This window comes from Salmo salar, chromosome ssa20, assembly GCF_905237065.1.
Source record: "Salmo salar chromosome ssa20, Ssal_v3.1, whole genome shotgun sequence".
In the NCBI taxonomy this organism is placed as follows: domain Eukaryota; kingdom Metazoa; phylum Chordata; class Actinopteri; order Salmoniformes; family Salmonidae; genus Salmo; species Salmo salar.
Window position 1 is genome coordinate 51336378 of NC_059461.1, and position 23623 is coordinate 51360000.

Consider the following 23623-nt stretch of genomic DNA (forward strand, 5'->3'; position numbering starts at 1 on the left):
GCTGTTTCTTTTCTGTGTCATATTGTAGCGCGGGTTTGTCTTGCCTCTTCACAGACATCAATGAGTGTCTAGAGGGGGAGTACTGCTTCCCCAAGGGAGAGTGTGTGAACACAGAGGGCTCCTACCGCTGTGTGTGCTCCCAGGGATACACCACCAGCAGCAACGGAAGCTCCTGCCAGGGTGAGGCCTCTACGCCATCTCGTACACACACACACCTCGTACACACACACCTAAGTCCCACTGGCATTGCTGTAGGCTACTCTTAAACCTGCAGAATGGAGAAGTCTCTACTCATGACATAGACACAACACGTATGGGTTGTTTACTCTGCAATTTAAACTGCCCATTAACGTTGACAACTCTTAGCAGGGCTATACTAGTAATCACTTATAATTATAATCACTTCTACAAATAATCACTTATCGGTTACTTTACACAGATTATATTGCTCATAGCCTCTCACACAGTGAATGACATCAAATGAAACGACATGGGCACAACGTCATGATAAAGGATTGCTTAGCTTGGCGGTAGGCACAGCGGGGTTGTCTGTGGTGATGTAATGGCGTGTTGTCATTGCGGGTCCAGATGTGGATGAGTGTGCCAGGTCAGGCCCGGGGGCGTGCCAGGATGGCCGCTGTGTCAACACAGAGGGCTCCTACCAGTGCCAGTGCCAAGTGGGATTCACCACCAACCCAGAGAAGACAGCCTGTCTGGGTAACTCAACACCTCAACTACTCTGCACTGTTCATCATCCACCGTAGACAGACCATTGAAAACGTGTGTTCCTTACGAAACCACGTGTCCCTTTATGTAACACGCACAGCTTTTGAGCCTATGGGGATGCTGAAGTGTGTGTGTGTGTGTGTGTGTGTGTGTGTGTGTGTGTGTGTGTGTGTGTGTGTGTGTGTGTGTGTGTGTGTGTGTGTGTGTGTGTGTGTGTGTGTGTGTGATCTCCCCCAGATGTAGATGAGTGCTCAGAGGAAGCAGTGTGTCGGTCACAACGTTGTGAGAACACCATTGGCTCCTACCGCTGTATCACCTCCTGTGAGCCGGGCTACCGGGTCACCCGCACCGGAGAGTGCGTCGGTCAGTTCCATCTCTTCATCATCCTCATCGACTTCATCCTTTACTAAGTCTAGTCCACATATAAGAATGTATTTTTTTTATTATTCTCTTATTTATTAATCCACTTAATTTATTATGCTAGTGAGAGGTCCACAGGAACTCAATCAATAGAGATTGAATGCCGTCCTCACTATACTGTCATACAGTTTAGCCATGATAGTTTGTGATCCCACAGATGTGGGATCCAGGCTGAGGGCGGGCCGTAAGGGATTGGTCGTCATGGCAGCTGTGTTTGATTGATGTGTTCGGGTTGGAGGCTTTCACCGCGCAGATGCTCAGTCACAAGACTGCCGTTCGCCTTTCCTTGCCAAGATATGCATCTGTAACACAGACAGACAGACACACACACACACATTGTGAAAAAGATCTAGGGATGTATCTCATTGCATTGTTTTCACCGAACTGTTGCTTTATACCTTTAAATAATTGAATCAAGTTTATCCTTCAAACTATAATGAAGACAGTGACCATGCTAGAGACCATATTTCAGATTCATATATTAGTGATGTCATCTCTCTCTCCACTTCTGTTTCTTCTTCTCTCTCACAGATATCAATGAGTGTGCCAATGAGACCGTATGCGGGGAGCATGCGTTCTGCCAGAACCTAATTGGAACATACCAGTGCATGTGTGACCAGGGCTACACAGCCACCAGCGATGGGAAGGGATGTGTGGGTACGTCTCAACACAGACGTTACCATTCTGCTGTCCTATCATCTGTCATTATCTTTGCTTGATTTAGCCTACATGGTTATACCTTTTCGGCCAATATTGTTCTTTCTCTCTCTCTCTCTCTCTCTCGCTCTCCTTTCTCTCTAACTCTCTCTCACACACTCTTTCTCTCTCTATCTCTCTCTCTCTCTCTCTCTATCTAGATGAAGACGAGTGTGAGACTATGCAGGGCGTGTGTGGCGCGGCGCGCTGTGAGAATGTGGATGGCTCCTTCATGTGTGAGTGTCCAGGAGAGGGGGAGGAGTTTGATACGCGCTCTGGACAGTGCCTCAGCACGCCCCGACCAGGTACTATACATGGTCCAACGCTATTGTGCTTTTTTCGAGAATTATCTAGATAAGCTTGTTTTTTACCGTACGAAAATATACATTTCTACTCCCTGATGGGAATAACACTTTCCCTGCTTCAAATGCCATCACAGTTTTATTGGCATTTAACATCAGTTTGTGCAACAAGTGCCCATTCAAACACCTTGGCGTTGCTGCCCCCTGCTGTTCATGAGGGAACGCTATATTGTCTTGGTGGTCAGCAACGCAGCCATAACCACACACACCTCAACCCTCAGACATCAATCATCCACGTGTCTCCCAGGTCGTCCAGCGTTCCCTGGTGGCTCCTCCTCTTCTTCGTCTTCCTCCACCACCGGTCTCGGCCCCCAGCGTTGGCCCGATGCGTCCCAGCTGCCCCCTGCCCGGCCTGGCGAGTTGAGGGAGTGTTACTACAACACCGAGGAGCAGAGCTCGTGCAGCGTGCTGGCCCGCAACACCACCCAGCAGGAGTGCTGCTGCACCGTGGGCCAGGGCTGGGGCATGGGCTGCCAGTATGACCCCTGCCCTCAGCTAGGCACAGGTAGGGACCAGTGATCAACGCTGATGTCAATATTATGTCTATTTTATGACTGTGTCTCACACAGGAGGTTGGTGGCACCTTAATTGGGGAGAACAGTCTCGTGGTAATGTCTGGAGCGGAATAAGTGGAATGGTATCAAATACATCAAACACATGGTTTCCATGTGTTTTATGCCATTCCGTTTGCTCCATGTCGGCCATTATGTATGTCTATGTATGTCTATGGTAGACTCCTGTAGTCACATCCACCTGTCAACCCACTCAGAAAAAGCTATCCCTGATGTCGTGAAGTGTTCCTCTTTGATATGTCTTGTTGTTGTTTCCTGTGGGTGCTGTTCAGCCGAGCACCAGGCGTTGTGCCCCAGCGGACGAGGATATGTGACTGGGCCAGGAGCGTTTAGCTACAAAGGTAACGACGGTCTCACATACACACACGGCAGGTAGCCTAGCGGTTAGAGCATTGGGCCGGTAACCCGAAAGGTTACTAGTTCAAGTCCCTGAGCCGACTAATTGAAAAATCTGTCGATCTGGCCTTGATGCGAAGCACTTAAACTCTAATTTCTCCAGAGTTGCTGTCAATAATGGCTGATTTTGACACACATGATTTGTAATCATGCTTGACCTGTACCTATAATCCAGGCCTTTCTCTCCTCTCACAGATGTGGATGAGTGTAAGCTGTTCCACCCTGAGGTGTGTAAGAGCGGTGTATGTGTCAACAACATCCCTGGCTACTCCTGCTACTGCACCAGTGGCTACTACTACGATAACGTGTTTCTGGAGTGCATCGGTTAGCGGCCTTTCTTTATCAGTGATATTGGGCTGTTTTGACCCAGACTTTAGAATTTGTGATTGAACTTAATGGATGTACATAATGGGTAGGTTCCTAAAATCTCATCTCTCTCTCTCTCTCCTGGTAGATGTTGATGAGTGTGAGGCAGAGGAGGACAGCTGTCCAGGGGGAATCTGCGTCAACACTTTAGGCTCACACTTCTGTACCTGCGAGCTTCCTCTTGTGTTGGACGACACTCAGCGCAGCTGTGTCAATTCCACTGGCCTCGCCGTGGGTAAGACTACACACATTGGGAGATGGGATTCCCCAATCACTCTCACCTTATGAGTCCACACTACTCAAATGTCACTTATTAGCTCAAGCTGTGAGATCTCTCTTACCGTCTCTGTTTTTCATCTCTCTCTCCTCCTTTTCCCCATCTATCGTTCCCTTGTTTTTTCCATCTTCCTTTGCCTCTCTTTATCCATCTTCCTTTTTATTCATCTATCTGTCTCTCTTTTTCATCTCACCCTTCCCCTCCTAATTCCTGTCTTCTCCCTACTGTCTCCAGATGAGAACCTATCGTTCTGCTGGCAGTATGTCACAGCAGACCTGGTGTGTCAGAGCCCCCTGTTGGGCGGACAGGTCACCTTCACTGAGTGCTGCTGTCTGTATGGAGAGGGCTGGGGACTGCAGTGTGCTCTGTGTCCTGCCAGAGACTCAGGTACTACTGGACTGACCGCACACTCACTGATGCGCTACTACGGCCACGCTGAATGTGGATGAGTATTTACATTGAACAATCCACTGTGTTACCATTTTTGTCATAAGATGGAAGCAAAATGGCGCCCTGTGTTGCGAAACAGTGTTGTGTTTATGGGCATGTTTAAAGTTTGGGGAAGTGTCATTTTTGGTCTACGCCTCTTTTCCTTCTCTCCCTCTGTCAGAGGACTATGAGGCTCGCTGTAACGTCTTCCTGAGGCCCCCAGGGTTTCCTCCCCCCTTCCCTGACCGCTACGGGCCGGACCCAGGGCCAGGACCCGGCAGAGGAGGAGAGGGTGGAGGAGTGGGGTATCGCGTGCCCTATGGACCGGACTCCTTCCCAGACCCCATCCCCCGCAGGCCTGAGTACCCCCAGCCTGACTATGACGACTACACACCACCAGGGGGCAGCAGGTCTGGCTTCAGAAGCAGAACGCCCAGCACCTTCAGCGTCCCAGATAGCCCATACAGACGGCCCTCAGGATACATGTAAAACACTGCCCTTTTCACCACAGTCACTCATTCACATATATCATGTAAGACGCAACATATTTTCTCGTCAAACATGTTGGATTTCTCCGTCCCAGTCCTGAGCAGTACTATGACGAGGACGACTACGGCCCGCCTGACGCTCCTCCGAGACCCCATTTCCGGACCCTCCCAGACCCTCGTTCTGAGCTTGCCTTTGGGGCCCGACCCCCTCCCCCCATCCGAGAGGGCCTCCCTCTGAGTCTGGCCCCCCTCCCGGACAGTGACCCCTACAGTGAGGAGGAGAGGCCAGAACCCTGGCGTGTGGGACCCCCTTTCCCTCCGTTCCCTGACAGACGGGGGTCAGGTGGTGGTGGTCCACGGAGAGTCTATGAGAGTAAGCCCTCTCTTAGTGTGCATTACTGGATTTACTGTTGTAACTGTAGCCCCTAGGGCTTTCAATAGGTCAAATTAGTAGTCTTGCTGGAAGGCACTACTATCATTTTGCAAATGCTGCTGCATTACCCAAAATATTTCACATTCATTTTAAGATGTGAACTTAAACTAGGCCCTGTGAAGAATGCGTGTTTGATTAGCTATCTGTTCATAGTTCTGACCATCTCCTCCTCTCCCTGCTCCAGGACGATATGAGCCGTATGCAGGCCTGAGCACAGAGGACTGTGGGATACTGCACGGCTGTGAGAACGGCAGGTGTATCCGGGTGGCGGAGGGATACACGTGTGACTGCTACGAGGGCTACGAGCTGGACATGACCTCCATGGCCTGCATTGGTAGGTATCCCTCACACAATCCACAAGACAAACCCTTCAACTATTTGCAATATGCAAAACTCCCTGCCTTTCACTTGTCCTTCGAACCTTATGCCTTTAAATCTATTCTCTTATTCTCAGATTGACATTTATGTTACAGTAAAATCTTTAGATTTACCAGTGCAATGGAAAACCTAGAAATGTCATAGATTTTGTATAGATTTACCGTTTTACACATCTACCAGAACATGCAGTGTATTCGGAAAGTATTCAGACCCCTTCACTTTTCCCACGTTTTGTTACATTACAGCCTTATTGTAAAATTGACATTTTTCCAAAAACCAAGCCGTGAGGTCGAACGAATTGTCTGTAGAGCTCCGAAGACAGGGTTGAGTGAAGAACAGATCTGGGGAAGGGTACCAAAAAATGTCTGCAGCATTGAAGGTCCCCAAGAACACAGTGGCCTCCATCATTCTTAAATGGAAGAAGTTTGGAACCACTAAGACTCTTCCTAGAGCTGGCCGCCCGTCCAAACTGAGCAATCAGGTGAGAAGGGCCTTGGGAAGAGAGGTGACCAAGAACCCGATGGTCACTGACAGAGCTCCAGAGTTCCTCTGTGGAGATGGGAGAACTTTCCAGAAGGACAACCGTCTCTGCAGCACTCCACCAATCAGGCCTTTATGGTAGCCTGGCCAGACGGAAGACACTCCTCAGTAAAAGGCACATGACAGCCTGCTTGGAGTTTGCCAAAAGGCACCTAAAGGACTCTGACCATGAGAAACAAGATTCTCTGGTCAGATGAAACCAAGATTGAACTCTTTGGCCTGAATGCCAAGCATCACTTCTGGAGGAAACTAGGCACCGCTCATCACCTGGCCAATACCATCCCTACAGTGAAGCATGGTGGATGCAGCATCATGCTGTGGGGATGTTTTTCAGTGGCAGCGACTGTGCGACTAGTCAGGATCGAGGGAAAGATGAACAGAGCAAAGTACAGAGAGATCCTTGATGAAAACCTGTTCCAGAGCGCTCAGGACCTCAGACTGGGGCGAAGGTTCACCTTCCAACAGGACAACGACCCTTCCAACAGGACAACGACCCTAAGCACACAGCCAAGACAACGGGACAAGTCTTTGAATGTCCTTGAGTGGCCCAGCCAGAGCCTGGACTTGAACCCAATCGAACATCCAACCTAACAGAGCTTGAGAGGATCTGCAGAGAAGAATGGGAGAAACTCTGCAAATACAGGTGTGCCAAGCTTGTAGCGTCATACCCAAGTAGACTCGAGGCTGTAATCACTGCCAAAGATGCTTCAACCAAGTACTGAGTAAAGGGTCTGAATACTTATGTAAATGTGATATTTCCTTATTTATCTATTTTTGGAGCAAAAATGTCTAAAAATAATGTGTTTGCTTTGTCATTATGGGGTATTTTGTGTAGATTGACAAGGGGGAGAAAAAAAACCAATATAATCAATTTTAGAATAAGGCTGTAACGTAACAGAATTTGGAAAAGTGAAGGGGTCTGAATAATTTCCGAATGCACTGTATACACATTTGGACGTTCACTGATTCACATGCTTGTGTTTTCAATTGTGTCTTTGTTCTGCTTCTATGCCCAGACATCAATGAATGTGAGGATCCTGACAACGCGTGTGTGAACGGCCAATGCATCGACACAGACGGCTCCTATCGCTGTGTGTGTCACCGAGGCTACGTCATGTCCCGTCGGCCCAACCGCTGTGTGGCGGCATGACACAGCTACTACTTTGAACATTGTCTTCCCCCACTCATCAGTCCTATCTGCTACTGGGGAAGTGTTCCCTCTGGCCTCTACTGTCTCTGTCAGGGGCTCACGAAAGTACCTGTCCATTTTCTGACCTGAGAGAAAAGCTGAGAGGGTTGTTCTCTGAAGAAAACGTCAACGTACTGACGTACAGTGTCTGAGATAGATTTGAGTCCATAGAACTCTGATATTAATACGGTTTGAGTTCTATACAGCACACACAACTCATTATACATACACATAAGCTCAACTAAGCACATACACTCGAGACTGCTATTTTAAAGCAGGTAAATAAATATGTCCTTTCCTTTGATGTTGAAATGCATAGTTGTGAAAAAGAGGTTAACGTACATTGTGCAGAACCCTAACGATAAGAACACGTATCTAAAGGTAGGATCCGGCCCATTGAGATTGCTCACTTTGAGCTCAATCATGATCAACACACTGTGTTCTGTGCCTAGACCTGAGGCAGACAGGAACCATTGAATTGGGCCAGTGTAGTCTCTAAGACAAAGATGACAAGCTACTGCTACAGACGAGCAGAGCCTTTGTCTAAGACAGAATCTCTGTCTGTGGATGTTTTGTTTAACGAACGCTCTCTTTAGCTGGAATGTACAGAAAACACAGCAACATCACGACATCGCTGAACCAAATGTCTCTTCCTCTAAAATGTCAGTGACTTGTATTCTCTCCACTTGTTGATTTTACAACTCCACTGATGTTTGTTTTATGATTGCTTCTTGTATTAATTTATGCTGTTTAAAGTGAAGTTGCTCTTTATGTAATGATAACTTTTATTATTTTATAGGAATGTATATGCGGATGAGGAAGCTACACATCACTGACGTGTCTGTACATTTACTTCTTTAAACTTTTGTAGACAATTTGGATTTTTTTTTTTTTTACATGAGAATCGAATGTACCTGAAAACTGATATAAGATAGTTGACTTTGTATTCACAATTTGAAATGTTTGTGTGATCAAAACACAATCAGTGATAAAATACCATGTACATATGTACAATTGAGAACTTTTTTACCAAATGGTATCTGTTTCAGTGAGTAGAACCTTCTCTGTAAATGTTCCTACTTCTTGATGTAGTTTACAAGCTGAAACAAACCCGAAAGCATTTCCACCTTTCAGCACCTAAAGATGTATAACACTATGCACTGTATTTGTGGATGACGTAGCTGTTGTGTACTTTTTACTCACAACTTTGTACATTTTTTTATTTGTTTCTGGTATTTGTTAATTGTTTTGTCAGTGATTTTTGTATCATTATTGCTATGAAAACTATTTGAAAATATATTTGCACACTTTCCATTCCAAGTGGCTTTTGGATCTCATTCATTGTGACAGAATCCCATTCATCGTATACACTTTTACTTTACAAGGTAGTTGTTATAAAGTAGTAACATATTGGAAGCTGGTTCAGTATTGGGAGTAAACCAGTGGTGTAGGTATAACACAGTTTTTTGATTTAGCCTGACGACTCAAACTAAATTATTCCGCTGTTCTGTTGTTCGCTACATACTTTGTGGTGACGAGGGTCACAAGGGGCCATCAGCGATAAAGCCATCAGCGATTGGATCGTCTCTAACCAATCAGAGTATCAAATGCCAATGACGAATTTTCAAACTGCCGCATGTGTTATAGCTTTGGCTCAACCTATTGGTTTCTGGACCAATCAGACGGCCCTGAATGTGTTCCCATTTGGTGAAGGGTCGCAGAGGTACTCAGATCCAGACTCATTGTGGAGAAGTAGCGTTTAACCGGAGTGTGGGTAGACAGGCAAATTTTGATTAGCATCATTATCACTGTCCCTATCTTGCACTGTCATAACAGCAGTTTCCACCTCTCTCACTCATGGTCTGTGGCTAGGCCTCTAATCCATTTACCTGCTACTCTAACCCTAATTCCCAGTAGTGTTTATAAGGATCCCATGTCTAATCTATTTTATAGGCCAATCCTTCTCCACCACACACTACAAAGCTGATTAAAGAGATTCACTTCGTACTTAATTATCTCTTGCGGATTGCAAGTGCTAGCGGAATATCTGCTTTTTCTGTCTGTTCTCCTTATCACCTATCCTCAATCTGGCCCAAATGACTGGAAGACCGGTGTTAACACTTTACCACTTGCTGGCAGACACTGTAAGTGGCAGCTTCAGAGTAATTGTAACGCCTCATTATTATTGTGTTTACCAATAACCAGCCACAACCAAATTTGCTGTTCCTTTGTTGTTGTTTATCCGTTGTTTATTACAAATATAGCCCACCTGAGTGGGTCTACAATTACACTGAGTATACCAAACATTAGGAACCCCCCTTCAGCCTCAATTCATCGGGGCATGGACTCTACAAGCTGTTGAAAGCGTTCCACAGGGATGTTGACCCATGTTGACTCCAATGCCCACAGTTGTGTGAAGTTGGCTGGATGTCCTTTGGGTGGTGGACCATTCTTGATACACACGGGAAACTGTTGAGCGGGGAAAAACCCAGCAGCGTTGCAGTTCTTGACACAAACTGGTGCGCCTGGCAACTAATACCATACCCTGTTCAAGGCACTTAAATGTGTTGTCTTGCCCATTCACCCTCTGAATGGCACACATACACGATTACATTTACATTTTTACATTTTAGTCATTTAGCAGACGCTCTTATCCAGAGCGACTTACAGTAGTGAATGCATACATTTCATTTTTTTCATTTCATACATTTTTTTCGTACTTAGCCCCCCGTGGGAATCGAACCCACAACCCTGGCATTGCAAACACCATGCTCTACCAACTGAGCTACGGGGAAGGCTGTCTCAATCCATGTCTCAATTGTCTCGAGGCTTAAAAGTCCTTATTTAACCTGTCTCCTCCCCTTCATCTACTCTTACTGAAGTGGATTTAACAAGTGACATCAATAAGGGATCATGGCTTTCAACTGGATTCACCTGGTCAGTCTATGTCATGGAAAGAGCAGGTGTTCGTAATGTTTTGTACACTCAGTATATCTCACTCAGCCTTAAAACATGTAGTCACTATGGAGCCTCTATTAAATGACCATTAAAGCAGTAAGAGTACCTTATAAACAGGCATTAGTATTATTACAGTTTTGTAAGCGGACTTTCAGCCTGTTACAATGTAATGATATAGAATCAGGGACCAGATGGGCTAATAGTAGGCTTCTGTTCCACTGGCTCCATCACACAAAGAGAGAGAGAGAGAGTTCAGTCCTGTCTGTACCATTGACCTGCACTGTAACAGAGCATGAAAACTGGTCCCAGGCCTCAGTACACTCCCAGGGAGCTACAGTATCACTTGATTTCACCCACTAGCACTGATGGTGCTGTTTGTGTTAACAGGGTCAACTGAGTCTCTCTCTCTCTCTCTGTGTGTGTCCGTGTGAGGAGAGGGGTGGGGGCATCTTGCTGATGCAGCCGTTGTTGGATTAGTGCTGAGGAGGAATAAGAGAAGTGTCAGACTAGACAGTAATCCTACCTCCCTGTACTGGGGTCCTACCGTGGTCAGAACCGGGTCAGAATGCTGCTGTGCTGTAATACATTTCACAGCTGGGGGATGACAAGGGCAGGGAATGTGTGCCAAAAGAGAAAATGCATCAGTGATCCACTGTGGGAACCTTTCATCCCAAATAATTTGGAGATGGTGGAATACCATGTGTAAATATATCAGGGAACTGGCCAAAATCATATTTGTTTGGAATATCCACAAAAATATGATTTCATATTGTATTGGTTAAATAATATGTCAAATATATTGCTTCATCTTTTTCTATAAGTTCCATTATTTTTCTTTTTTGATAATCTATTTTGGAACACTGTACACAATTCAAAGTGGCTCACTTATTGGGATCCAGATAATAACAGTAATTCAGGTGAAAAAGGTATCTAGAGCAAAGCCTGGCTCTAACTTGCGTTGTTTGTCCTGATCTTTTCCACATTCTGATTGTGCCCACATTTTTGGACAGGTGTAGACCATCAAAAGACTCACTGTGATCTGATTGTGATCAGATCATCCTGCCCACCTCCAGAGGTCGTCAGACACACGGTGTGTCTGGATATCTTACAAGTGTAGACAGATCTGGACATAGAAACTATTTAAATCAGAATTATTTTTCCCATTGAATGAATGATTACATCAATATGTTTCTTACAATAAATAAATACATATTATTTTGAAAGAATAGCTGTGAAATAGTTTGCATAAAAGGGACCAGGCATTGTGGTCACAATGCAGACACAGTAGAAGGATAACAGAAACATTTGAATACCATGTGCAGACACATTTCTGGAAATGTGCGCACAATCAGAATGCAGACAAGATCAGGACAAAGGACCCATGTTTACACCAGGTATAAATGGGGCTTAGGTGTCTGATGACTGGATTTGGATGTTCTAGCTCCTCACAGGGTTTTCACACATCAGGGTTGTCCAAAAGTGCTGCTTCAGCACCCCTGCCAACGCACTGGCATCGGCGGGCTCCTAATCCTCACCCTCCAGCCACCCTAACCCTCCTACCTCATCAACCCATCCCCTCTCACCAGCTGTAAGCCCTGTCCTGTACACGTACCTGACCTACTGACCAGTTCCAAGTAAGAGTCCCCTCTCTCTTTCCACTCCCTCCCTCCCCTCCCTTTTTCTAGTCTAATTCTATCCCTGGGTTTTCCGGTCTGTTCTAATTCCCCCAGCCTGCCTCTCACTTTCGCTCTAGCTCACTTTACCTGACTTTTACAGGTTAACCATGCAAACACACTTCAAAGAGAAAAGGCCTATGTGAGGCTATGTGAGACTGGAAAAATCTTAATTAACATACTAGTGATGCATTTTGGTTCAGGAACTAGAATACTACTGTCACCAATATGCAATTTCTAGCTTTCAAAAGTGAGACTTTACTGTGAGGAACAACAAATACCTGGAAGCAAAGAGGATGCCGTGTCCGTGGGTCTGGTCTGAGTGCTTTCTCTGTTTACAACAAACAGTTTAAGAGGGAAATCCTGGTCCCAAAATGACAGAGATGAGGGAGGGAGGAGTCTGGAAAGCAGACCAGTAATGGAAAAAAAGACTAGTAAAATGCATTTCATGACAACTGAGCAAAACCAACAGACATAGTGCATGGCGTTCCATCATAAGCAATAACGTTTCATCTTATCACCTCACTTTGACAACACTTTGTCACAAAGAGGGAACAGTGAAAATCCTATTTTAACAAATCTGGTTCACACGTTGACTAGTGTATCGTGTATAAATGTTAGCTTGTGTGTAATATGTAAACATGTACGCTCAACACAATAGAAGTGAGAAGAGAATGAAACCATCAACAAACGTTTAGCGCTTGTCAGGATAAGTCCTCCAGGCCCCGCCCCTGTCTAATGACACAGGGCTTCAGCTAAATAAACCTGCAACTATAACTTTGTCTCTTGTCTCAGAGTCCTCCCTCGGTCACTATCTCTCTACCATTTACTCCCAAACCAGGATACTAGAATACTACTACTGCCGTGACAAATCTCCTTGAGACTTTTCTCCTTGATATGGATCTAAAGGATTTTTGCCTGAGTGAAAACGTCAATTTTCTCAGCCAGCACAACCAGTAAGAATTATTGAGATTTATGTTATTTTTTTTGCCATTCATATCATATATACGTTTTATTAGTCATTCATCTGATTGCCATCAATTGTGTGCTGTTCGTTTGTGTTTATTTTAATTAAAGCATTAGATTTTAGGCTTAATTTAGTAGTTTTTTTAAAAGTTATTATTAATTTTCTGTAGAATAAGTGCAAAAGTTGATTTCCTCCATTGGGAACATGAATAGAGGTGGTGGTCCTTGAGGTGGCAGACAATATTGTGGTCTGCATGCCACACTGTTATTGTAGCAGCTCACAGAAACAATAATAGGGTATTATATTTTTGTCATGATCATTTCAATTGTGCCATCAGCCTGTTGTCCTCCTCAAACACCGACGACGCTCCTTCACCAGATGATACATGTATCAAGACGGATCCCCCCAGCCCTAACTTCGCCCTGGACAGCACCACGCCATTCAGTCCCAGCTCGGATAGCAGTGGATACAGCTTATTCTCACAGGGTCACTCGATGGACCCGGAATCCCCGAGTTCGAGCAGCAGCTGCAGCGTTGTCAGCGCAGCACCGGACACTAGCGGCGCAGCTAAGTTTTGGTCAGAGCGCAGTTTGGCGCGCTCGGCGCACGTTGACTCCATCCTCAAATGTGACTACCTATCGTCGCTGCGCTCTGGACCTAAAAGGCTGTGCCTAGTTTGTAGCGACTTTGCGTCAGGATATCACTACGGAGTAGCGTCGTGTGAGGCATGCAAGGCTTTCTTCAAGAGGACAATTCAAGGTAAACAAAAGTGTATACGTTTTTGCAAAAAAGCTGATAGAACATCAAATAAAGCCGTCTGTGATGGTGTGTGTTGCGTGCACTGTGTGCGAGCGTGCACTGTGTGATACATTGAGGACATGACGAAGTTCTTGGCTAGATTTTAATTAATAAAATAATCAATAATCTATTAGAGGGGGAAGAGCGAATGAGGCTGATTGCAGCATACACAGATTTCCAATAGTTATGTCAGCCGCAGACTCAGCTATGGGATTGATTTTTGTGTGAAGACTCAATGTGTTCCATATTGGTTGATGCCCCCGGAAATGATTTATTGTCCCGCACGATGAAATCTGTGGATCTGTCTGCGTACGTTCGTCACACGCCTATCTCAGACAGCACTGGGCCGATTTGGACGAAACGTGGGTGAATGATGCGTCTTGCCATAGATATCTGATTTCTTAATAGAATCCGAAATATTGGATTTTTGCTCTCTGAAACTAGACAGGATTATTCTCTGCTCAAATGTTCCAAAATAACTGCCGCATGATATTGATCTAGTGACGCCTAACGCATTAATGACTGATTTTCAACAATATTTTACTATCTGCCTAATTTCAAGTATGCTTAAAGTTGAATAAAAATTACTTTATCTAATTATTTTATTCTCATATATCAAAAGTGGATTTTCATAATGTGTTCTTTTAGCAACAGTGGCCATCTCAAAGTATGAAAATGCAGATAAATGTGCCTATAACACCACACAACAGATTTTAATTTCTTGTAAATAGCAATCTGAAGAGGTGCCAATCTCCTGTTAAAAATTCAGAGTTGTGATTTGGATGCCCTAATCTCTTGTCCAGGGGACAGGGGAGGGCTTAGGGGGATGTTCATTGATTGAGGGCCCTTGGCCCCTAGATCACCCCTAGATCCAGACCCGCTTGTCTGGGTATAGATGGGTGGGAGAAATTAGCCAATACTCTATTAAATCCCTTTTTGTCTTGTGTGAGGCCAAACGTTATAACACTTGTGGTGGGAGTTGGGCTCAGTGTGAAATAACCAATCAATATCTGTATTTTGTCTGGGCTTCTATTGATTGCTGTGTGAAAGCTCAGGGTGCCAGCGAACACAGAGGCAATTTACTTTTTTCATGGTGCCACAGACAGTGAAACTCAGTAAACCACCAGATGGCAAGGGTAAGCCATGGTGGCACACCCCCTAAACACACACTTTGTTTTACAGCATGACAATTTGACCTTTAGGCTGACTGAAAAGTTAAGCATCAAGAATGCACTCTAAGAAAGATACTGTAAAATGCAGTATCACCTTTTGGATTACATTATTGCGACATTGGCCTTGCTGACTGGTAACCTCAAGTATCGAGGGTGGGGTGTAAACAGAGCTGTGCTTTCTGTGTTTCCAGGTAACATTGACTACAGCTGCCCTGTGATGAACGATTGTGAGATCACCAAGCGTCGTAGGAAGTCGTGCCAAGCGTGCCGCTTCCAGAAGTGCCTGCGTGCCGGCATGATGAAGGAAGGTGAGACTTGATGACCAACTCATCTCAATGGAATCACTGGGCTCAATAAATGGACATGCTTAAGCATACAGGCCCACAGAACACATACACCCTGAAGTAGAGTTTCTAATTACTCAACCTCTTTTTGTATTTGTATTTATTAAGGATCCCAACAACATTAAGGGAGTAATATACAATTTAAAATATTGCATGACATTACCAGGGGCGAAAATCTGATATCAACTTTGGAGGGGACAATTACATTACATTTTCTCAAGAGCAATTCCTGAGGGGGACACCAAAAGTAGTGCTGTAACACATAGCCTACATTGTAACATGGTAAATGTATATTGAGGAACCAAAGAAATAAGGTGTTTGCCATACTCCTAACTACCGGTACCCAAAACTACACAACTAATCACAACAGCAATACTATTGCCTTTAACAAATCTTAGTTCAGTCACCAGTTTAAGTTGAGAGTGGGGGTATCCATGGCATTTTCCAATTATGTTCCTATTTTACAAGTCCAAAAAATGGAGAACCTTTCATAATGTTGCCAAACAAAGACTCAACAAACTTACCTGAGACTCCCTGTCTCTGCCAGTCTGTCCCTGCATATCTGTCCCCAACTCTGCTGTCTGTGTGCCATCTGTTGCCTGATCTGCCTAATGACATCATTGTGAAACATGACCATTAGAATTTCATTTCTTTCTTATGAACATTTTATCAACTAGTCTTTGAGATATTAGGCTACTAGGGTTCTTACTTTGCGTTTTGGTGTACTGAAAAATACTCTGATGTCCGTCTTTTTTATTTTTCTACCTGGCTGGCTGGCTGGCTGGCTGGCTACACACACACAGTGTGTAGGTTATTTACAGTAGGAGATGGGCTTCTATCATCTTATCTTCTATCATTCTATTTGGGCTTCGATCTAAAAGGTAGCTAGCAAATGTGAAACGGATTGCAGTGACAAGAGTTGACAGCTGTATGAGTTCACCATTTACACAACATATGCTGCAACCTTTTGTAATTTTAATAGTTTGTTTCATATTGGCTGGCTTCCAACAATAGCTGAATTTGCAAAGCTAGCGAGCACCAATTCCGTTTCAGTGGTGTTTGCTATAATCTTTGCTACCCGGGTTAAATAAAGGTGAAATAAAATAAATAAATAAAAGTTCCCTTGCGACAATTTAGCTTTTGCAACGAGACCATTAAATATATTTAAGACAATGGTAGAAGAGAGTGTTATTCTGTTCAGTTTGGACTTCAGTTTATCGCTAACCTTATCACAGGGACTTTGAAGCACTAACTTACATCATCTGCCTGCTGATCTTGGAATAAATTGATGATAGCAAAGATTCCATCTTTGACGACGCCACATAAATGGAATAGGTACTAGCTAGCTTAATAGTTAATATTTGCGCGCTAGCTCTGCATATTCAGCTAGTGTGTGTGTGAACCCTGCCAACATAAAACAAAACATTGCATTGGCACGATTGACTGGATGAACCTCACGTCAGTTACGTGCATTGAGTGCCTTTCAGACAGTAGACGTGACCCCTCTGTTACCTTGCCAACTAAGGAACTGGCAGTGGATCAAACCATTGTGAGGCAAAGGGTGGGGAGGTCGCAATCTTTTGAAACTTAAAAACGCGCTATTAAGTGTCTATAATCAGCACAATTGCTTTCATTGCGTATTATTAATATTATTTAAATTACATAGTTATGTTTACAGTGATATATTGGGGGGGACAAATCATATTTTTCCCAGGATGGGGGGGGGTCGTGTCCCCCCCGTCCCCCCCTGGGATTTCCGCCCCTGGACGTTACATTTCCCTCAGTCCACTACTCAACTACCACATATCTAGAATACAAAACCCATGTGTACGACGTGTGTGTAGAGTGCGTTTCTTATCATGTGTATGTGTAAGCATGTGTCTGTGCCTGTGTGTGTGTCTCTTCACAGTGCCCGCTGTTCCATAAGGTGTATTTGTATCTGTTTTTTTTAAACTGATTCTACTGCTTGCATCAGTTACCTGATATGGAATAGAGTTCCATGTAGCCATGGCTCTATCTATTACCACTGTGCACCTTCCATTGTCTGTTCTTGACTTGGGGATTGAGGATCAATCAATGAGGAAACATGATGATCACTGATAATCGTGTTTGTGTCACTACAGGCGTTCGCATGGACCGAGTAAGAGGAGGACGTCAGAAGTACAAGAGAAGGGGGGACTCTGGCCTCTCTCTTTATATGAAGGCCCCAGACACACACCCCGTCAAGTCCAACGGTGTGTACCCTCTGTCGTGCAACACTCACACACTCCAATAAGAGCCGTGTCAGTCACAAACGGGGAGTGCAATAGAGTACATTACTAATATATCTGTTTGACCTCTTTCAGGAAACAAAGTGATCTCCCAGCTCCTCTTGACAGAGCCAGCCCCCCTGTGTGCCACACCTGACAACTCAACCAATGACGACAACCTTAAAGCCCTGCTGACGCTGTGTGACCTACTAAACAGGGAACTCCTGGTCATGATTGGCTGGGCAAAGCATATCCCAGGTACCCACTTCTGTTGCTCTTGTATGTCCCTTAAATAAAGGTTAACAAAAAAATGCTATGCCATGCCATTTTACACTGGTACAAATGGACAAAGTAAACTTTTTATACTGAGAACTTATGGAGTATCATGTTTCCATATTTGCCCTTCCAGGCTTCTCTGCCCTTTCATTGGTGGACCAGATGGCCCTGCTGCAGAGTGGTTGGATGGAGACACTGGTCTTGTCAGTGGTGTCTCAGTCTCTGGGCTATGGGGAGGAGCTGGTGTTTGCTGGGAACCTGCGTCTGGACCAGGCCCAGTGCAGAGCGGCCGGACTCTCTGACCTCTACACCGCCCTGAGACAGCTGACCACCAAGTACCAGCAGATGAACCTGAGCCAAGAGGAGGTGGTCACTCTCAAGGCTATGGCCCTCGCCAACTCAGGTACTAACTACATGGCATGCACTGGATATCTGTTATCAGTAGTTTGGTGTTGTCAGCTGTGACAGAGCAGACTCAAGAGACGTACAGTACCGGCCAAAAGTTTTAGAACACCTACTCATTCAAGGGTTTTTTCATTATTTTTACTATTTCTACATTGTAGAATAATAGTGATGACATCAAAACTATGAAATAACACATATAGAATCATGTAGTAACCAAAAGTGTTTAATAAATAGCTACCCTTTGTCTTGATGACAGATTTGCACACTTTTAGCATTCTCTCAACCAGCTTCATGAAGTAGTCACCTGGAATGCATTCCAATTAACAGGTTTGTCTTGTTAAAAGTTAATTTATGGAATTTCTTTCCTTCTTAATGCGTTTGAGCTCATGATCAGTTGTATTGTGACAAGGTGGGGGGGTGGTATACAGAAGATAGCCCTATTTGGTAAAAGACCAAGTCCATATTATGGCAAGAACAGCTCAAATAAGCAAAGACAAACGATAATCCATCGTTACGTTAAGACTTGAAGAACAGTCAATACGGAAAATTTCAAGAACTTTGAAAGTTTCTTCAAGTGCAGTCGCAAAAAACATCAAGCGCTATGATGAAACTGGCTCTCATGAAGACCGCCAGAGGAAAGGAAGACCCCGAGTTGCCTCTGCTGCAGAGGATGAGTTCATTAGAGTTACCAGCCTCAGAAATTGCAGCCCAAATAAATGCTTCACAGAGTTCAAGTAACAGACACATCTCAACATCAACTGTTCAGAGGAGGCCTTCATGGTCGAATTGCTGCAAAGAAAACATTACTAAAGGACACCAATAATAATAAGAAACTTGCTTGGGCCAAAAGTCACGAGCAATGGACATTAAACCAGTGGAAATTTGTCATTTGGTCTGGAGTCCAAATTGGAGATTTTTGGCTCCAACCACCATGTCTTTGTGAGACACGGTGTGGCTGAATGGATGATCTCTGCATGTGTATTTCCCACCATAAAGCATGGAAGAGGAGGTGTTATGGTGTAGGGATGCTTTGCTTGTGACAATGTCTGTGATTTGAATAGAATTCAAGGCTACCACAACAATCTGCAGCAATACGCCATCCCATCTGGTGTGGTCTTAGCGGAACTATCATTTGTTTTTCAACAGGACAATGAGCCAACACACCTCCAGGCTGTGTAAGGGCTATTTGACCAAGAAGGAGAGTGATGGAGTGCTGCATCAGATGACCTGGCCTCCACAATCCCACAAACTCAACCTAATTGAGATGGTTTGGGATGAGTTGGAACGCAGAGGGAAGGAAAAGCAGCCAACAAGTGCTCAGCATATGTGGGAACTCCTTCAAGACTGTTGGAAAAGCATTCCAGGTGAAGCGGGTTGAGAGAATGCCAAGAGTGTGCAAAGCTGTCATCAAGGCAACGGGTGGCTATTTGAAGAATATCAAATCTCAAACACTTTTTATTCCATATGTATTATTTCATAGTTTTGATGTCTTCACTATTATTCTACAATGTAGAAAATAGTAAAAATAAAGAAAAACCCTTGAATGAGTAGGTGTTCTAAAGCTTTTGACTGGTGGTGTAGCTGTAACCTTGTACAGTGCCATGCAAAATAATTCAAGATTTTCCTTTTTTGTTGCATTACAACCTGTAATTTAAATGGATTTTTATTTGGATTTAATTTAATGGACATACACAAAATAGTCCAAATTGGTGAAGTGAAATTATGTATTCAGTCCTTTGCTATGAAGCCCCTAAATAAGATCTGGTGCAACCAATTACCTTCAGAAGTCACATAATTAGTTAAATAAAGTCCACGTGTGTGCAATGTAAGTGTCACATGATCTCAGTATATATACACCTGTTCTGAAAGGTCCCAGAGTCTGCAACACCACTAAGCAAGGGGCACCACCAAGCAAGCGGCACCATGAAGACCAAGGAGCTCTCCAAACAGGTCAGGGACAAAGTTGTGGAGAAGTACAGATCAGGGTTGGGTTATAAAAAAAAATCTGAAACTTTGAACATCCCACGGAGCACCATTAAATCCGGTATAAAAAATGTGAAGAATATGGCTCCACAACAAACCAGCCAAGAGAGGGCCGCCCACCAAAACTCATGGACCAGGCAAGGTGGGTATCAGAGGCAACAAAGAGACCAAAGATAACCCTGAAGGAGCTGCAAAGCTCCACAGCGGAGATTGGCGTATCTGTCCATAGGACCACTAAGCCGTACACTCCACAGAGCTGGGCTTTACGGAGGAGTGGCCAGAAAAAAGCCATTGCTTAAAGAAAAAAATAAACAAACATGTTTGGTGTTTGCCAAAAGGCATGTGGGAGATTCCCCAAACATATGGAAGAAGACTGGTCAGATGAGACTAAATTGAGCTTTTTGGCCATCAAGGAAAACGCTATGTCTGTCGCAAACCCAAAACCTCTCATCACCCCGAGAACACCATCCACACAGTGAAGCATGGTGGTGTCAGCATCATGCTGTGGGGATGTTTTTCATCGGCATGGACTGGGAAACTGGTCAGAATTGAAGGAAGGATGGATGGTGCTAAATACAGGGAAATTCTTGAGGGAAACCTGTTTCAGTCTTCCAGAGATTTGAGACTGGGATGGAGGTTCACGTTCCAGCAGGACAATGACCCTAAGCATACTACGAGTGGTTTAAGGAGAAACATTTACATGTCTTGGAATGGCCTAGTCAAAGCCCAGACCTCAATCCAATTGAGAATCTGTGGTATGACTTAAATATTGCTGTACACCAGCAGAAACCATCCAACTTGAAGGAGCTGGAGCAGTTTTGACTTGAAGAATGGGCAAAAATCCCAGTGGCGAGATGTGCCAAGCTTATAGAGACATACCCCAAGAGACTTGCAGCTGTAATTGCTGCAAAAGGTGGTTCTACAAAGTACTGACTTTGGGGGTAAATAGTTTGCGTGCTCAAGTTTTCAGTTTTTTTGTCTTATTTCTTGTTTGTTTCACAATAAAAAATATTTAGTTTCTTCAAAGTGGTAGGTATGTTGTGTAAATCAAATGACACAAACTCCCCAAAAATCTTTTTTAATTCCAGGTTGTAAGGCAACAAAATAAGAAAAATGCCAAGGGGGTGAATACTTTCGCAGCCACTGTACAATCCCTCTTAGAAAGCATTATAAGAGTGGCAGAACTACCAAAAAGATATGCTACTATCTAACCTGCCTGGCTACTGCTTACAATAATTCATTGTGTAAAATTCAGCTTTAAATCTACTACACCGTCCCCAGGCAGCCCTACATACAGCCACTCCTTCAGGACTGTGGGGAGAGTTAGGGCTCTATTCAATCCGCATAGTGGAAGTTCAGTGTTGCAGCATGATTGAAATTTAAAGGTAATGTTCCCGCATTAGCTGAGACTGTATTCACGATAAGCGCTGCATATGTCGGCTCAATTACCTTTACATTTCTATCACACAATCTTTAACGCTTCGGCGATATTGACTGAATAAAGCCCCTAAGTGTGATCCACAGTGCCTTTCCCTTGGGGTGTGTCCTTGAACACACTTTTGCTCCAGGGTCAGGTCCCCTAGCAGGGCAAGCCTGTTAAATGATGGTCAATTACTTGAAAAGCTGCTAGCTGTCAGGGAATGAATGAGTGGCTAGCCGCCCCCAATATTGGCAAACGTCCCTCACAGGTCTCATATTTTAGCAATGACATTCTCACAGCATTACCCAAGTCAGTATCAGCCCTCCACTTAATTACAATTTTTAACTACTATTAATAATTTGATATGACTAATGTTATATTTTGTTTGTTAGGGGTCATTCTGTGAACCCATGTTATACTACATACTTTTGTGCGACAACAAAAAAATCTATGCATTTTAGTTGAATAATAGTTATTCAATCACCTCTGTATAAACTGCCACTCTTCAGACCACCATGACAGAGAGAGGGGAGGTCTAGGTCTCTGCTAAATCTGTTCTCCAACACCCACTTCTCTCACCCCTCCCCTCCCCGCTGTTGTTCCCCAGACCCCAGCAAGTGAAAACTGATCAATATCCGACAGTGAGACGTCTGCTTCTGCCCTCAGCCCTAATCAATAAATCCATCTGCCCCGCAAATTATCACAGGAATTCAGAAATCCATTCGGCGAGTCTGGCTGTGTTAGCCTGACACTCCGGGGCAGTCACACTGCCTGAGGTGGCTAGAAGGATCAGAGAAGGGAGCTTCTGTTTTTACATTTACAGTCCTTTCAGGAAAAATGAGTGTTGGCCGCATGCAACTTAACTTTGGCCTGTCCATTAGCCCTCAATGGAGAAACAAATGAGGTGGACAATGGGATCTGACATGCTGTCATGCCGAAACAAGGGGAGGTTTAACCCCCGATTCCACCCACACCCAAACACCCACAGGCCTCGCTTGACCTTGTCTCTCCCCGCTCAGATGCAGAGAACCTGGAGAATGCGGAGGCAGTGCAGCGTTTCCAGGACGGGCTCCATGAGGCCCTGCAGGAGTATGAGAGCTCCCAGCACCCAGCGGAGCTCCACCGGGCAGGCAAGCTTCTCATGACCCTTCCCCTGCTCCGGCAGACTGCCAACCGCGCCGTGGACAACTTCTGCAGACTCCACCTGGAGGGCCGCGTGCCCATGCACAAACTCTTCCTGGAGATGCTGGACGCCAAAATATGACTGTTCTACACCTAACCTCCCATTGGCCCCTACAAACCTTAACCAGGTGCCCCATTGTTGAGGGGTCAGAAGTTCAGGGCTTGGTGGTTCGCAGTTTTATGACAAGTCATGGTGTCATTGAACAAGACTGACATAAGAATTGCGTACAATAGAACAACTTATACAAGTGATAGATCTCATTTCTTATTAGGGTAAAAGTCAAGGGCTCTATTCAATCCGTATCACGGAAGTTCAACGTTAAAGTGTGATTGAAATTTAAAGGCAATGTTCCCACGTTAGCGGAGACTGCGTTCACTGTAATCACTTGTCTATGTCCGCTCAATCGGAAATTACCTTTACAATGCTATCGTGCAATCTATAACGCTTCAGCGATAAAGACTGAATAGAGTCCCAAGTCTAGTATATTTTTTAGGTACTTTTTCAGAGGAGAGTATGTACAAATGTTTTTTTTATATATATACACACATCTATCTCTCATGGCGATTTTCGAGCCATGATATTCAGTCAATATGAAAGAATGTTACTCATGTGAAAACATAATAGCACTGTGGTTATTGACGCTGCATTCTGGTAGCTAGAGATCACATAGCCAAATGCCTCCAAGCAGTTAGCCAGGCTGAACCAAACTATTAGTACTGCTATCATTACAAACAGCACATTCTTCTGACTTCCCTGCCTTATAATGTACTAAGGTGCGACACCATTTTGTATTTTATTTATGTATTTATTACATGATCGCTGTACAAAGACATGAACTGCTTTCATACTAGTATGTATGCTTTTGAATAAAATGCTTTTGGAATTAAATGTGTTTAGAGTGTGACAGACATTGGAGTGTGAAC

General features: G+C 44.3%; 2 protein-coding genes across 4 annotated transcripts in view; both read left to right on the plus strand.

The window, feature by feature from the left end:
- Positions 1-8592, plus strand: part of LOC106580734 (latent-transforming growth factor beta-binding protein 4) — a 68830-nt gene extending 60238 nt beyond the window's left edge. For all 3 annotated transcript variants that reach the window (XM_014162079.2, XM_014162081.2, XM_014162080.2), the window contains 14 exons: positions 55-180; positions 589-717; positions 964-1089; positions 1678-1803; positions 2004-2147; positions 2452-2709; positions 3049-3117; positions 3368-3496; positions 3627-3773; positions 4050-4202; positions 4426-4729; positions 4828-5105; positions 5350-5499; positions 7100-8592. In XM_014162079.2, coding sequence (XP_014017554.2) covers positions 55-180; positions 589-717; positions 964-1089; positions 1678-1803; positions 2004-2147; positions 2452-2709; positions 3049-3117; positions 3368-3496; positions 3627-3773; positions 4050-4202; positions 4426-4729; positions 4828-5105; positions 5350-5499; positions 7100-7233 — 2273 coding nt within the window. In that variant the 3' untranslated portion in view covers positions 7234-8592. The remainder of the gene's footprint in view (positions 1-54; positions 181-588; positions 718-963; positions 1090-1677; positions 1804-2003; positions 2148-2451; positions 2710-3048; positions 3118-3367; positions 3497-3626; positions 3774-4049; positions 4203-4425; positions 4730-4827; positions 5106-5349; positions 5500-7099) is intronic.
- Positions 8593-12656: 4064 nt separating this feature from the next.
- On the plus strand, positions 12657-23588 carry LOC106580735 (estrogen-related receptor gamma). Its single transcript, XM_014162083.2, has 7 exons — positions 12657-12859; positions 13208-13629; positions 15032-15148; positions 17308-17418; positions 17530-17691; positions 17843-18112; positions 22537-23588. The coding sequence occupies exons 1-7, from the start codon at positions 12801-12803 to the stop codon at positions 22779-22781; spliced, it is 1386 nt and encodes a 461-aa protein (XP_014017558.1). The 5' UTR covers positions 12657-12800; the 3' UTR covers positions 22782-23588.
- Positions 23589-23623: the final 35 nt, after the last annotated feature.